General features: G+C 37.6%; 1 protein-coding gene across 1 annotated transcript in view; it reads left to right on the top strand.

Moving 5' to 3' along the window:
• Window positions 1-14,601, top strand: part of SDHAF4 (succinate dehydrogenase complex assembly factor 4) — a 31,444-nt gene that overhangs the window by 1,061 nt on the left and 15,782 nt on the right. Inside the window, exon 2 of the mRNA XM_047102853.1 lies at window positions 13,784-13,933. Coding sequence (XP_046958809.1) covers window positions 13,784-13,933 — 150 coding nt within the window. The remainder of the gene's footprint in view (window positions 1-13,783; window positions 13,934-14,601) is intronic.

The raw sequence follows: 14,601 nt of genomic DNA, 5'->3' as shown, positions 1-14,601 counted from the left end.
AGCACAGCTTACATTTATGAACCTATTTTCCAATTTAAGAAACAGAATATTTCTGTTATTAAACAGCAACCTGTGTGCTTTTTCCTGATGCAGCCGTGTAACTTTACATGTTTTCGATCTTTATAGAAATGCCTTCTTACCATTTGTATTTTACTTGCTTTTTTCCTACTAACACTGTATTTTAAGAATCATATATGTTGCTGTGTAAGGTTGTAGTTATTTTCAGTTGTGAGAATATATCGTACAGTTTTTCCATTCCTCTTCTCAGTGGACATTTGGGTAATTCTGGAAACACCAAACTGGCTGCTACACATTCTTGCATAAGTTATGGGTGCTCTCATGCAAGGAGTGGAATTCTGGAACCTATGGTATAGGCCTTTGCAGTATTACAATGTGATACCAAGTTGTAAAGGCATTTTCTGTTCCTACTGGCAATTACGTTCCTACCAGCAGTGTATTAGAGTTCTTCTTGCTCCACATACTTGTCAATATTCGATAATCATCAGAAAATTTGATTTTTGCCTGTATAGGGTTTTGAAATGGTAGATCATTGTGATTTTGCTGTAGGCAAAATCTGGGTTTTATATCCAGTATCCTAGCTAAATTCCTTTTCTCTTTTAACTTATCCAATTAGAGAAGTTAAACATCTTTTCAAATATTTATATTAGCTTTTTTGGTGAAATCTCTTCATTTTCTTAATGGATTTTTTTTAATGTTTATTTTTGAGAGAGAGCGCGAGCAGGGGAGGGGCAGAGAGAGAGGGAGACAGAAGATCTGAAGTGGGCTCTCTGCTGAAGGCAGTGAGCTCGATGCGGGGCTCAAACTCCTGAACCATGAGATCATGACTTGAGCCCAGGTCAGATGTTCAACCGAGTGAGCCAACTGGCACCCCCATTTTTATCTTTCTTCTTGATATTCTTTACATATATTTGAATGCTAAACCTTTTTTGGTTATGTAAGTGGCAAATAGCCCAGTTTGGGGCTGTTTTTGTCACTCCATGGTGTCTTTTTAAAAAAAAATTACATACAGTGTAACACAGTAAAATAATGGTTCTGCATGTACAATCACACATCTTCAAAAGAAAGTTGTCTTTTGATGAACAGATAATCATAATTATATTGTAATTTTGTCTTGATCTTTTGTTTATTGTCAGTGCTTTGTGATCTTGTTTAAGAAAGCCTTTTCTGCCCTAAAGTCAGAATTATTCTCCTATACTTTCGTCTCAAAGGACCATAGTTTTGCTTTTTATATTTAAGCCTTTATTCTACCAGGATTGATTTTTATATATGGTATGAGGCAGGAAACCAATTTCATCTATTTTTCGTCAATAATCAGTTGTCCCAGGTCCATATAGACCTTTCCCCCACTGATACAATGCCAGCTATCTTAAATCAAGTTCACATAAACATATATGCATGGGTTTATTTCTTGGTTTCCTTTTCAGTTGCATCGATTTGTCTATTCCTGTGCTGATATTTATCAGCTGTCTTAATAACCATACCTTTATAATAAGTCTTAATATCTAATAGGGTAAATCCTCCCATTTGTTTTTCAGAAGTGCCTTGGCTCTTCTTACATATCTGCTTTGCATATCAAATTCTTTAAAAAAAAAAGTTCCTGTTGCGATTTGGTCGCTTCTCAATAATTTTTTAAATTATCATTTTCTGACTGCTGCTTATGTATAGATACATAGTTGAATTATTAATGCTTTTGTATCCTGCAGCCTAGCTAAATTACTTTATTAAATAATTTATTTGTAGCTATGTGGGGAGGGTATGTATGCTAGGTAGACACTTATATTATCTGCAAGTAATGAAAATCTAGTTTCTTGCTTTCTAATATTTATATCTTTTTTTTCTCTTTCCTTGCTCAGATTTACAGTAACATGTTGATATCTTGTTTGTGATTGTAAAGGGAATGTGTTCATACTTTAAGTGTCATATTAGCTGTAGATGTGCCCTTTATCAGGTTAATGAAGTCCTATACTATGTCTGGAAGGGTTTTTGTTGTTGTTTATATATTTGTCTGGTTTTTAAGACAATAAATCTTGAAATTTACTGAACTCATTTTTCTTCATCTTCTCAGTGATTATATCATTTTTCTCCTTTAAATCTGGTGAGTTGGTGAATTGTAGATTTTGCTAATGCTCTAGCATTCCTAGAAAATAATTCAAATTGATCATGATTATATATTTTTTTAAGTTTTATTTATTTATTTTTGAGAGAGAGCACAAGGGGAGAGGGGCGGGAGGGGGGCGGGGGGGACCAGAGGATCCAAAGCCAGCTCTGTGCAGACATCAGAGAGCCCAATGTGGGGTTCAGACCTTAAACAACTGAGTCACCCAGGCATACCATAATGATTATATTTTTAATATGTTGGATTTGATATGTTTATATTTTGTTTAGAAATTGGCCTGTAATTTTGCTTTTTTGCAATTTCCTTTTCTGGTTTTGAAATTAAGTTATTCTAGCCTCTATTCGAGAATCAAATTCGAGAGTCTTCCACCCTTTTGCTGTCTTTGTTCTATTTTGCTTAAAGAGGTTATTTATTCATTGAATGTTTGGTATAACTCGCTATAAAACTATCTGCTCCTTCAGGGAAGATTTTAAACTACTGATGTAATTTCTTCGACAGTTATTGCATTGTTTTATCAGGTTTTCTTTTAGTTTTGATAAGTTAAATTTTTCTAGAAAATTGTTCATTTTGTATACTTTGATTATATAGGCATAAAGTTCCCTTTTTAAAAAATTTCTGCTCTCATTATGTAATCTGCTTTTTAAATTTTTTTCCTGTTTATTTATTTTTGAGAGAGAGAAAGAGACAGCCAGCAACAGAGACAGTGTGAGCAGGGTAGGGGCAGAGAGGGAGGGAGACACAGAATCCAAAGCAGGTTCCAGGCTGTGAGCTGTCAGTACAGAGCCCAACACTGGGCTCGAACTCATGAACGGTGAGATCCGGACCTAATCCAAAGTCAGACGCTTAACTGACTGAGCCATCTGGGCTCCCCCCATTATGGAATCTATTTTCTTCATGTTATTTATTTTGCCTTCTCTGTCTCTTTTTTTTTTTCATATTTGCCTAACTAAATACTTTACAGTAGTTTTAGTCTCATCAGGGAACCAACTCTTGGTTTTGTTGATGCTCTCAGCTTTTTTTTTTTTTTGTTAAGTTTATTTATTTATTTTGAGAGAGAGAGGGCACAAGCTAGAGAGGGGCAGAGAGAGGGGGAGAGTGAGAGAATCTCAAGCAGACTCCACCCTGTCAGCATAGAGCCCGATGCAGGGCTCCAGCTCACAAACTGTGAGATCATGACCTGAGCTGAAACCAGGACGCAGCCAGTGGCTTACTGACTGAGCCACCCAGACACCCAATCTCTTACTTTTTTATGCCTTTTGTTTGTGTTATCATTTTCTTCTCTAACTGTGATTATTTTCTTTCCATTTTCTGTGTGTCTCTCTCTTTAAAACAAAACTAAACAAAACATGGAAACGGTGCATCTCCCATGGTGTAGTTGGGGCTGCAATAACAAGTTACCAGAGTGTGGTTTAAACATCAGACATTTATTTCTCCCAGTTCTGGAGGCTAGGAAGATCAAGGTGCCAGGACATCTGGTCTTTGGTGAGAGCCTACTCCTGGTTTGCAGATGGCCGTCTTCTCATTGTCTCCTCACATGGCAGAGAGCAGAAGGCCACAGCAGGCTCTCATATCTCTTCTTATGAGGGCACTAATCCCATTCATGAGGGCTCCACTTCATGACCTAATTACCTCACAGAGGGGTCACCTCCTAATATCACTACATCAGGGGTTAGAATTTCAACATATGAATGAGGGTGGTGAGGGGAACTCAAACCTTCAGTCCATAAAATGGGTCTTCTTTTTTTGTTTGTTTTAGAAACATGGTGTGGTGCTTGTTACATAAACAGCATGTGGCTGGATTTTGTTTTGGAGTCTGACAAGTTTATACCTTTTTAACTGAAGAGTCCATTTATAACCATAATTATTGATATAATTGGCTCTATTTCTACCATCTTTTTTCACCTTCTGTTTGTCATACTTTGAGTTAAATATTTTCTTGTTCCATCTTTTTTCCTTCTGCTGGTTTGGGAGATATACATTGTCTTTTATTGGTTATCCTTGAAATTGAAATGCATACCTAAGGAAGTCTAAAGTTAACACCTTATCCTAAACATTACAAGGTGTAAAAATGCTTTGAATTCACTCACCCTCTACCTTTGTTGTTCACCCTTTTAGGTGTGTATATGTGTGAGTTCTCATGTATATGTTGGAATGGGTTGTGGTTTTGATAATCCCACATCACAGTTGTTATGGTTTTATACAGTCAATGAATGAAACTTTTATTTTCTCTCTATTCTTATCTCACACTTCACCTTTGGGATCACTTTCTTAAAGTAAATTGCTTAGAAGTTCCTTTCATGACAGTCTTTTGTGATAAAGTTTCTTAGTGTTCTTTTTGATATATATCTTATTTTTAATCCAAAAATCTGGTTTCTTTTACTTTTTGTTTTTTAAAGGTGGTTTTAATGGGTGTATCATTTTCTCATAGCTCTATCTTCTGGCTTCTATTATGGCTATGGGGAAGTTATCTGTCCAGTTTTTGTTCCTTTATTTGTAATCTGTCTTTTTTTTTTTTTTTTCAACGTTTATTTATTTTTGGGACAGAGAGAGACAGAGCATGAACGGGGGAGGGGCAGAGAGAGAGGGAGACACAGAATCGGAAACAGGCTCCAGGCTCTGAGCCATGAGCCCAGAGCCTGACGCGGGGCTCGAACTCACGGACCGCGAGATCGTGACCTGGCTGAAGTCGGACGCTTAACCGACTGCGCCACCCAGGCGCCCCAGTAATCTGTCTTTTATCTGTCTTCTTAGATCTTCCTTTGATGTTGGGATTGTTCATTTTACTTTGTGTCTAGATGTACTTTTTTCCCCTTTAATTTGGCATTTCTTTGTGCTTCCTACACCTGAAGATTCCTGTCTGCTTTATTTCTCATGGTCTTTCCATTATCTCTTTGTGGAATTATGATTAAACAAACATTTGTTAGACCTTCTCATTTTATCCTCCACATGTGTGAGCTTCTCTTTGGTTATTTTCATCTTTATCTCTATACTTTTTCCTGCATAATCGCTTCAGAACTAAATTCTAGACCACAAATTCTCTTTTCAACTGTATCTGTTCTGCTATTTAGCCCTTCCTTTGAGCTTTAACTTTAAATTGTTATATTTCTTAATTTCTGTGTTTTTTAAGTTGGTCTTGCATAGTCTCTTACTCATTTCTCCTTTTTTTGGCTTTTTTTTTCCTTGAACACATTAAATAGTTATTTTATATTCTGATGTCAGTGATTTCAGTATGTTGAATCTTTATGGTCTGGCCCTGTTTGTTGATTCTGCTGACTGTTGCTTATGATGGCTTGTTTCCACACATATTTTCCTGAGATTCTCTCTGTGAGACTTACATGAGACATGGGTTGAGAGAGTATTTTTCAGAGGATTTGCTTCTGCTTTTGCCATGTGACCGGGGCACTTCAACTTTAGACTTGGGTCCACTTTATATAAGGTATTCCCCTCGGGGGGTTTTCGACCGTGCAGATGGCGTGCAATCAGGCATACATAAACATAGGTATGGTCAGCCAGTACTTTCAAAATCTCTTAGAAGGCTTCTTTTACACATCCACTCAGAACCAAGGTTGAGATGGACACTTATCCTTCCTTCACAGTTCTCTTCATTAACTGGAAGTTTTTTTCTAGCTCCTTGTTCTTTAGACCAGCAGCATGAGCATCACCTGGAGATTGTTAAAATGCAGAATGCAGATGCCACTCAGACCTACTCAGAATCTGCCTTTTTAACAAAGATCCCCGGGTGTTTTATATGCACATTAAAATCTTCAGGCTTAATTACTTTTCTGAGTGCTGTGCCTCCTTGAGTCTTGGCCTCTGATAGGCTTTTTGTTTTGCTCAGGTTCAAAAGACTCCTCTCCCTGCTGTCCTGGGAGCTCTGTACCCTAAACTCTAGGTGAGAAAGGCACAGGATATATGGTGGTTTAAGTGTTTGGTTACCTCACTGGACTGCTTTGTTAGTTTCTCATTATTTACTTTCTTAAAGGTTCTTTGATTAAAAAATTTTTGTATATTTTTCAACCTTTTTAGATGTTTTATTGCTATAGGTTTTTGGCATCTCTAATTTATCAAACTGTCAGAAACAAGTTCTGAAAAGTTGTTTGTTGTTTTAATTTTTTAACAGTAATTCAGTTTTTTTCTGTTGCTTTTATTATTTCTTCTTTAATAATTAAAAAAATTTTTTTTAATATTTATTTTTGAGACGGAGACAGCACGAGTGGGGGAGGGGCAGAGAGAGAGACACAGAATCTGAAACAGGCTCCAGGCTCTGAGCTGTCAGCACAGAGCCCGATGCGGAGCTCGAACCCATGAACTGTGACATCATGACCTGAGCCAAAGTTGGACACTCAACTGACTGAGCCACCCAGGGGCCCCTATTATTTCTTCTTTTAGAAGGTCATCTTCGGGGCACTGGGGTGACTCAGTTGGTTAAGTGTCCAACTCTTGATTTCGGCTCAGGTCATGATCTCACAGTTGGGGAGTTTGAGCTCTGCTTGGGATTCTCACTCTCCTCTCTACGCCCCTCCTCCACTTGCACCTAGTCTCTCTCTCTCTCAAAAAAAAAAAGGTCATCTTGTTTCTTGTAATGTACTTGTAAACACAGTTCAGAGTAAGGTTTGGATAAGGCCAAATCACCCCTTGATGAAGAAGACATGGGCTTTATGGTGGTGATTTTGTTTCTCAAAGGATAATTTTTGCTTTAAGTTTGTCAGCTATTGCCCATGTAGTTGATACAGTCAGAAGCTTGCTGATGGCCAAAATGTAATACTAACATTAATATACAGCTAACTTTTGAATAATTTGGGGGTTAGGGCCTGAACCCCTGTACCATAAAAAGCCCACATATGACTTTTGGGGTGCCTGGATGTCTCAGTTGGTTAAGTGTCTGACTCTTGATCTCAGCTCAGGTCTTGATCTCAGGGTTGCGAGTTCAAACCTCACGTTGGGCTCCATGCTGGGCGTGGAGCCTACTTAAAAAAAAAATCCACGTATAACTTTTGACTTCCCCAAAACTTAACTACTATTAAAGCCTACTGCTGAACGGAAGCCTTAGGATAATGTAAACAGTTGACTAACACGTATTTTGCATATTACACATATTATATATTCTTACACTAAAGCTAGAGAAAAGGTTATTAAGAAAATCATAAGGAAGAGAAAATACATTTACAGTACTGCGCTGTAAAAAGTCCATGTGTATGCAGACCTGTGCAGTTCAAACTTGTTTGCTCAAGGGTCAGCTGTAATTACTGATGCTTAGTAATTACTGATGCTTACTGATTACTGTTGTTTGACAGGCAGAATCCATAGGAGTGGCTCTGGGGCTCACCTTCACCTCTTTGCTAATCCTTATCATCTGATAGACCCTTTTTTCTTGTTGTCTGCCCATCAAGCTACTCACATGTGTCTCACTGTCACCATGACTGCCAGGTTGCTGTGCATGGACTCGTTTCCAAAGCTATAAAGTTTGTGGGTGCCAAAGAGCACAATGTCCCTATCTTCTCTTGTACTGTCCAGAAATGAGAGGAATTCTCCACATTCTGTCACCCTGTTACCTGTCTGCAAAAATAGTTCTTGTAGGCCTCCCTGATCTCAGAGTCCCCTGAGAAAACTGGTTTTTTAGCTTTTCCTTGCAACTTTTTTTTTCTACAGATAAAGGTCTACACTTTGCAACTCTTCTGTCTTTTCCAACAACACACCTACCTTCCTGTTCCTTACCAAAAACCCTTTTGTACGGTGACTCTTGTGTCCTAGAATTAGGCTCAAGTTATTATTACACTCAGTGTGCGCACATAGAGACATATGCATTACTTAATTTCTCTGAACTAGCCTGCAAGATAAGTAGAAGTACTCCCATTCTGTAAATAGGGAAACAGACTCAGTGAGATACATACAGTAACTTTGTCAGGGCCACATTGCTAATAAGTGGTGTCGCTATCATTGGGACTCGTGTGATTCTAATGCCCTTGGTTTGCAAGTTTTTTGTTGGTTTTTTTTTTTACTTCTTTGTTGTATTACTGAAGCAAGGGGCCAAGCTGCTGTAATGGTTCTGCTGATGGGACAGGCAGGACACCTCTGCTTTGACAGGTAATTCGGGGATCCATGTTCTTTTCATCTCATTGCTCCACCATCTGTAGGGCAGTGCCGATGATCGGCACCATATACAGTAGTAGAATTTTACTAGTTATTTACAACCTATGTTCTGAATGGTTGGACATATGTTCTGAATGGGCAGTGTCTATACAAGTTATTAAATATTTTAAGTATCACCTTGCTCTGGATTTTGTCCACATCTGCATGGTTGAAGCTGGGTCCATGCCATGTCTATATTACAACCCAAGGAAATGGGAAAAGAAATCCAGGGCAGTTAGCTTGTTGCAAAATTAAGGCAACCTAAAATTTACGCGTATCATTTTCGGTCACAACCCATTGGTCACAACTTGCACACATGGATGCTTGGCTGCAGGGGAGGCTGGGAAATGTAATCTCTAAGTGAGTGGTCTGATGCTCAGCTTAATAGCAAACAAGGTGGGAGTGGGAATCCTAGAACTAAATGGAAGAAGGGAAAAGTGGCTACTTGAGACATTTAGCAGTCTCCACCACATTGACCTAATGCCACTTTTTCAGAAAATGACTTTGTTCATATTGAACAGAATTACTGCAAATTAAAGACAGTCACACCTGCCCCATCAGATAATTGTGAGGTCTAGTGGCATGTCCTATTTTTAGCTTCTAGCACAGTGCCTGGCACATAGTAGGCATTTAACACATATTTATTACTTGTATTATTTACATTTAGTATATCTGTATCACTTAAGAGGAAAAAGATTTTTTTGTTTATTTATTTTGGGAGAGAGAGAGCAGGAGGGGCAGAGAAAGAGAGAGAGAGAGAGAATCTGAGCTGGCAGCGAAGAGCCCACCACAGGGCTTGATCTCACAAACCATGAGATCATGACCTGAGCTGAAACCAAGAGTCAGATGCTTTACCAACTGAACCACCCAGGTGCCCCAAGAGGAAAAATTTTTAGCTTCAGATTTTGTCTGCATTATAATTGGTAGCCAAGACTATATTTTGTGCCATTTTTATGATTTTGTGTAAGTGCTTAGGAATTTCTACAGATTTGGAACATACCAAGATTAATTTTTACACTGAATATCATTTCAAGCTTTGAGTTAAGAGATTTTTTGATTTGCAAAAACAACCAAATCTAAACAAAAAGTGCTAATTTTATTGTATTGAGTTGAGCTTGAGTGCACAGGAGCAGATGGCTATTGGTATATGTTAAATACTTGCCGATTTTTAGGCTTCAAAGTGAGTTATTTGATGTACAGTAGCATAGACTTACTTAGTAACCCGATGCACAGTCTATTCAGTCATTAGCCACAATTTAGATCTAATCTGTATTATCACTGAATTATCACAACTTACAGCCTTTCATGCTTTACAAATTTGTAACATATTTGTAGATGGATAGATAGTTGGACATCAGATGATGGACTGAAGTTTCTATTGTGGAGGATGGCCAAACTTCCTAAATTGGGATATTTTGATGTCAAATTCTAAAGAATCCTACATTTCAGACAAGAAGTGACTAATTAACAAAAAGCCCATGATTTGGAGTGGAAATATCTTTCAATTGAGCATTGTCCGTGTTCACCAAAATTTTCAATATAATATTTTTCTAAATAGTTAATCACAATGAACCAAGATCAGATTGTTATATGAAGTATGTTAATATAATCACAAACTCAGATTTCTATATTTTCCATTTCTTAAATAAAAATAAATGCTGGGGCACCTGGGTGGGTCAGTCGGTTGAGCGTCCGACTTCAGCTCGGGTCATGATCTTGCGGTCCATGGGTTTGGGCCCTGCGTCAGACTCTGTGCTGACAGCTCATAGCCTGGAGCCTGCTTCGGATTCTGTGTCTCCCTCTCTCTCTGCCCCTCCCCCGCTCATGCTCTGTCTCTCTCTGTCTCAAAAATAAATAAACGTAAAAAAAAAAAAAAAAAAAAAAAAAGAAAAAATAGGTAAACATTAAAAAAAAAATTAAAGAAAATAAATGCTGCCTTATAAGATGTTATTACCAGTTTTTCTCTTTAGCCTTTCAGTATATGTTTAAGTATTATTATGAGAACATAAGAAAAAATGCAATATGTGCTTAGATACTGAAGTGGGAGTTTGAAGGCAAAATGATCTGTACTCTAAGTCAATATATAAAAATTTTAAATAAATACATGTTTTCATTTTAATGTATATAGAAATTTTTATATAAATTCCAGGTTGGCTGTGGACTGAGCCACCCAAGCACCCCTGTAATTTTTTAACTTTTTTATAATTTTGTTTATATAATTTTTAAAAATTTTTGTTAATGTTTTCTTATTTACTTTTGAGAGGGAGAGGCAGAGCATGAGTGGGGGAGGGGCAGAGTTTTTCTCAGCCAATTAATATCATAAATATGAAGCATTTATATAAGTGAGCATGTAGATGGGAGAAAACTATATTAATCCTGTAGATCATTGTCATAGCTTTATTAAAACATTCAGTTATATTTTTTTTAATATTTGTGTTTTGTGGGCTCTTGGATTTGTGGGAGAATGCTAGTTTGTATTCCAGTTGGTCAAACTATAATTTCTCTACTCACTCATACAGTAGATAAATGAAGAGCCTGATGTACTATTTTGAAATTGCTAATACAGTTTGTATGTAATTTTAACTTTATCTAATCTTACAAACAAATCTTATATAAATTCCAAGTTGGCTGTGAACAGTGTATATGTATAAAAAGACACACACACACACATATATATAAATATGTGCATATGTGTGCATATATATATACACATTATACATATATATATACATTATATATATATACATTATATATATATACATTTATATATATATATATAAATACATAAAATTTTTCAAAGTAATTTCTGTGCCCAACATGGGGCTCAAACTCATGACTCCAAGGTTGCATGTTCTACTGACTGAACCAGCCAGGCTCCCCTATATATAATTTCTTTTAACTTTTTTTAATGTTTGTTTATTTTTGAGAGAGAGAGAGACACACAGAATGTGAGCAGGGGAGGGGCAAAGAGAGCGAGACACAGAAACCAAAGCAGTCTCCAGTCTGTCAGCACAGAGACTGACGTGGGTCTCGAACTCACGAACTGTGAGATCATGACCTGAACCACTGAATCGACTGAGCCACCTAGGCACCCCTATAATTTTTTATTTTTTTTATAATTTTGTTTATATAGTTTTTAAAAATTTTTGTTAATGTTTTATTTATTTTTGAGAGAGAGGGCAGAGCATGAGTGGGGAAGGGGCAGAGAGAGAGGGAGACACAGAATCTGAAGCAGCTCCAGGCTCTGAGCTGTCACCACAGAGCCCGGCACGGGGGTCAAATTCACGAACCGCGAGATCATGACCTGAGCCGAAGTCAGACGCTTAACTAACTGAGCCACCCAGGCGCCCATGTTTATATAACTTTTTAAAGCAGAGGGTAGGGTGATGTAGTGATAACTAGAATATGAATAAAATACATATAATGAAAGAAAATTCTAATTATATGTAATGCTACCAGGAGCTTCCAGATAATACTATGATGATAATAGATAAAATTTGTCACAGTACTCAGTGCTATGCATGAATTGTCTTATTTAATCTATTTAGCAACTCATGAGCTAGGTACTCTTACCTTCAATTTAGACAGGAGGAAACAGATTTAGAAAGGGTAAGTCACTTGGGGTGCCTTGGTGGTTCACTCAATTAAGTGTCAGACTTTGGCTCAGGTCACATACTCAGGGTTTGCTGAGGGTTTGTGAGTTCGAGCTCCGTATCAGGCTCTCTGCTGTTAGCGCAGAGCCTGCTTCAGATCCTCTGTCTCCCTCTCTCTCTGATCCTCCCCCGTGTACATTCTTCCTCTCTCTCTCTCTCTCTCTCTCTCTCAAAAATAAATAAACATTAAAAAAAAAAACAACTTTGTAAGTCGCTTGACAAAGGTCCAACAACTAGTAAGTGCTTGTATTAGTTTCCTACTGCAGCTGCAACAGATTGTCACAAACTTAGTGGTTTAAAACATTTTCCAGTTCTAGAGGTGAGAAGTCTCTGGACTGAAATCAAAGTGTTAGGGCTATGTTCCTTCTGGAGGCTCTAGGAGGAGAATCTATTTCCTTCCTTTTCCACCTGCTAGAGGCTGCTACAGTTCCTGGACTCATTGCCCCTTTCCTCCATCTTCGAAGCCAGCAATATCCATCAAGGCTATTTCATACTGCTCTCTCTCTAGTTCTCTCTTCCAGTTGTCTCTTCCCCTTTTAAGGATTCTTGTGGTTACAGCAGACCCACACAGATAGTACAGGATAATCGCCCTGGTCCAAGGTCATCTGATGAGTAGCCTTAATTTGAACTGCTACCTAAATTCTCCTTTACCATGGACCCTAACTTATTCATAGATTCTGGGTATTAGGTTCTGATCTTCAGAAGCCATTATTCCACTTAACCACAGTGGTGGAACTGGAACTGGTCCCTACCTTGGTTTGCCTTGGAGCCATTCCTTTAGAAAGTTGAAAACCCAACCCTGAGGTCATTTTTTCAGGGTGGTTTAGCCTTTTGAACATTATCTTGACAAGGGTTGCATAACTTTCATAGTACTGAAAGTTGTTCAGCTTTTCTCTTTATAACCTATAGTGAAAGTGATCTCACTTTTATATTGTAAATGCCTAATACATTTTTAAATGTTAATTGGCAGGAAAAGAAGACCATGATTAGGATTCAAATATATTTTAATTAGGATTAAGATATATTTATTTATTTATTTATTTATTTTTCTTCAATATATGAAATTTATTGTCTAATTGGTTTCCATACAACACCCAGTGCTCATCCCAAAAGGTGCCCTCCTCAATACCCATCACCCACCCTCACCTCCCTCTCACCCCCCATCAACCCTCAGTTTGTTCTCAGTTTTTAAGAGTCTCTTATGCTTTGGCTCTCTCCCTCTCTAACCTCTTTTTTTTTTCCTTCCCCTCCCCCATGGGTTCCTGTTAAGTTTCTCAGGATCCACATAAGAGTGAAACCATATGGTATCTGTCTTTCTCTGTATGGCTTATTTCACTTAGCATCACACTCTCCAGTTCCATCCACGTTGCTACAAAGGGCCATATTTCATTCTTTCTCATTGCCACGTAGTACTCCATTGTGTATATAAACCACAATTTCTTTATCATTCATCAGTTGATGGACATTTAGGCTGGATTAAGATATATTTAAATCACAAGTCCCTTGCGATTTAAATAGTAAATCCTGTCATTAAACTTTGTACTATTTAGTTACTGTTAATGATCTCATTTCTGGTATTTTGGGCATTGCTTCAGACAGGAATCAGTATTTTATATTAGAAGTTTTTATGATTTTGATAATGGTTAATTTATTTCAGAGCTCTTCTTTTTAAACTGATAATATTAGTTGCCTCCAAGGAAGGGAAATGCCTGTCTGGAAGATAGAGGGAAGATTTTTAGCTATATGTCCTTTTGTACTTTTTGAACTTTGATCAAAGTGAGTGTATTAACTAAAAACAAATAGTTAATTTTTTAAAGTAGAATAAATAAGCAGCTCCTATTTTTTCACTGTCTCCACTCTCTAGGATCACCACTTGTGTGTTGTTCCGTGAGGAAAATGAGTTCTCAAGGAGAAAAATCCAAACCCATCAAACAGTCTCATAAGAAGCCAAAGTTACCAGAAGGTCGTTTTGATGCACCAGAAGATCCTAATTTAGAGAAAGAACCACTGACAAGTGAGTATAGGCACGTCTCACAGATATTACAGGTTTGGTTCCAGAATACTGCAATAGAGCAAATGGCAGTAAAGCAAGTCACATTATTGTTTTGATTTTCCAGTGCATATGAAAGTTATGTTTACACTCTATGGCAGTCTATAAAGTGTGCATTAGCATTGTGTCAAAAAAAAATATGTATACCTTAATTTAAAAATACTTTATTGCTGGGACACCTAGGTGGCTCCATCGTTGAGCGTCTGACTTTGGCTCAGGTTGTGATCTCATGGTTCGTGAGTTCAAGCACTGCATTGGGCTCTTTGCTGTCAGCACCGAGCCTGCTTGAAATCCTCTGTCCCCTCTCTCTTTATCCCTCCCCCCCAAAATAAATAAATATTAAAAAATACTTCACTGCTAAAAAATCCTAACCATCATCTGAGTTTTTAGTAAGTTGTAATGCTTTTTCTGGTGGAGGGACTTGCCTTGATGTTTATGGCTGCTGACTAATCAGGGTGGTGGTTGCTGAAGGTGGGGGCTGTGGCAATTTCTTACAATAGGACAACAATGGAGTTTGCTGCATTGATTTATTCCTTTCATGAAAGATTTCTCTGTAGCAGAGATGCTGTTTGATAACCTACAGTAGAACTTCTTCCAAATTTGAAGTCAATCCTCTCAAGCTCTGTTACTGG

This window comes from Lynx rufus, unplaced genomic scaffold (genome assembly GCF_022079265.1).
Source record: "Lynx rufus isolate CCGP_SWC_20201006 ecotype Redwood Valley unplaced genomic scaffold, mLynRuf1.p SCAF_6, whole genome shotgun sequence".
Classification (NCBI taxonomy): Eukaryota; Metazoa; Chordata; class Mammalia; order Carnivora; family Felidae; genus Lynx; species Lynx rufus.
Note: the sequence above shows the minus strand (reverse complement) of the source record. Positions and strands in the feature narration are given on the sequence as shown.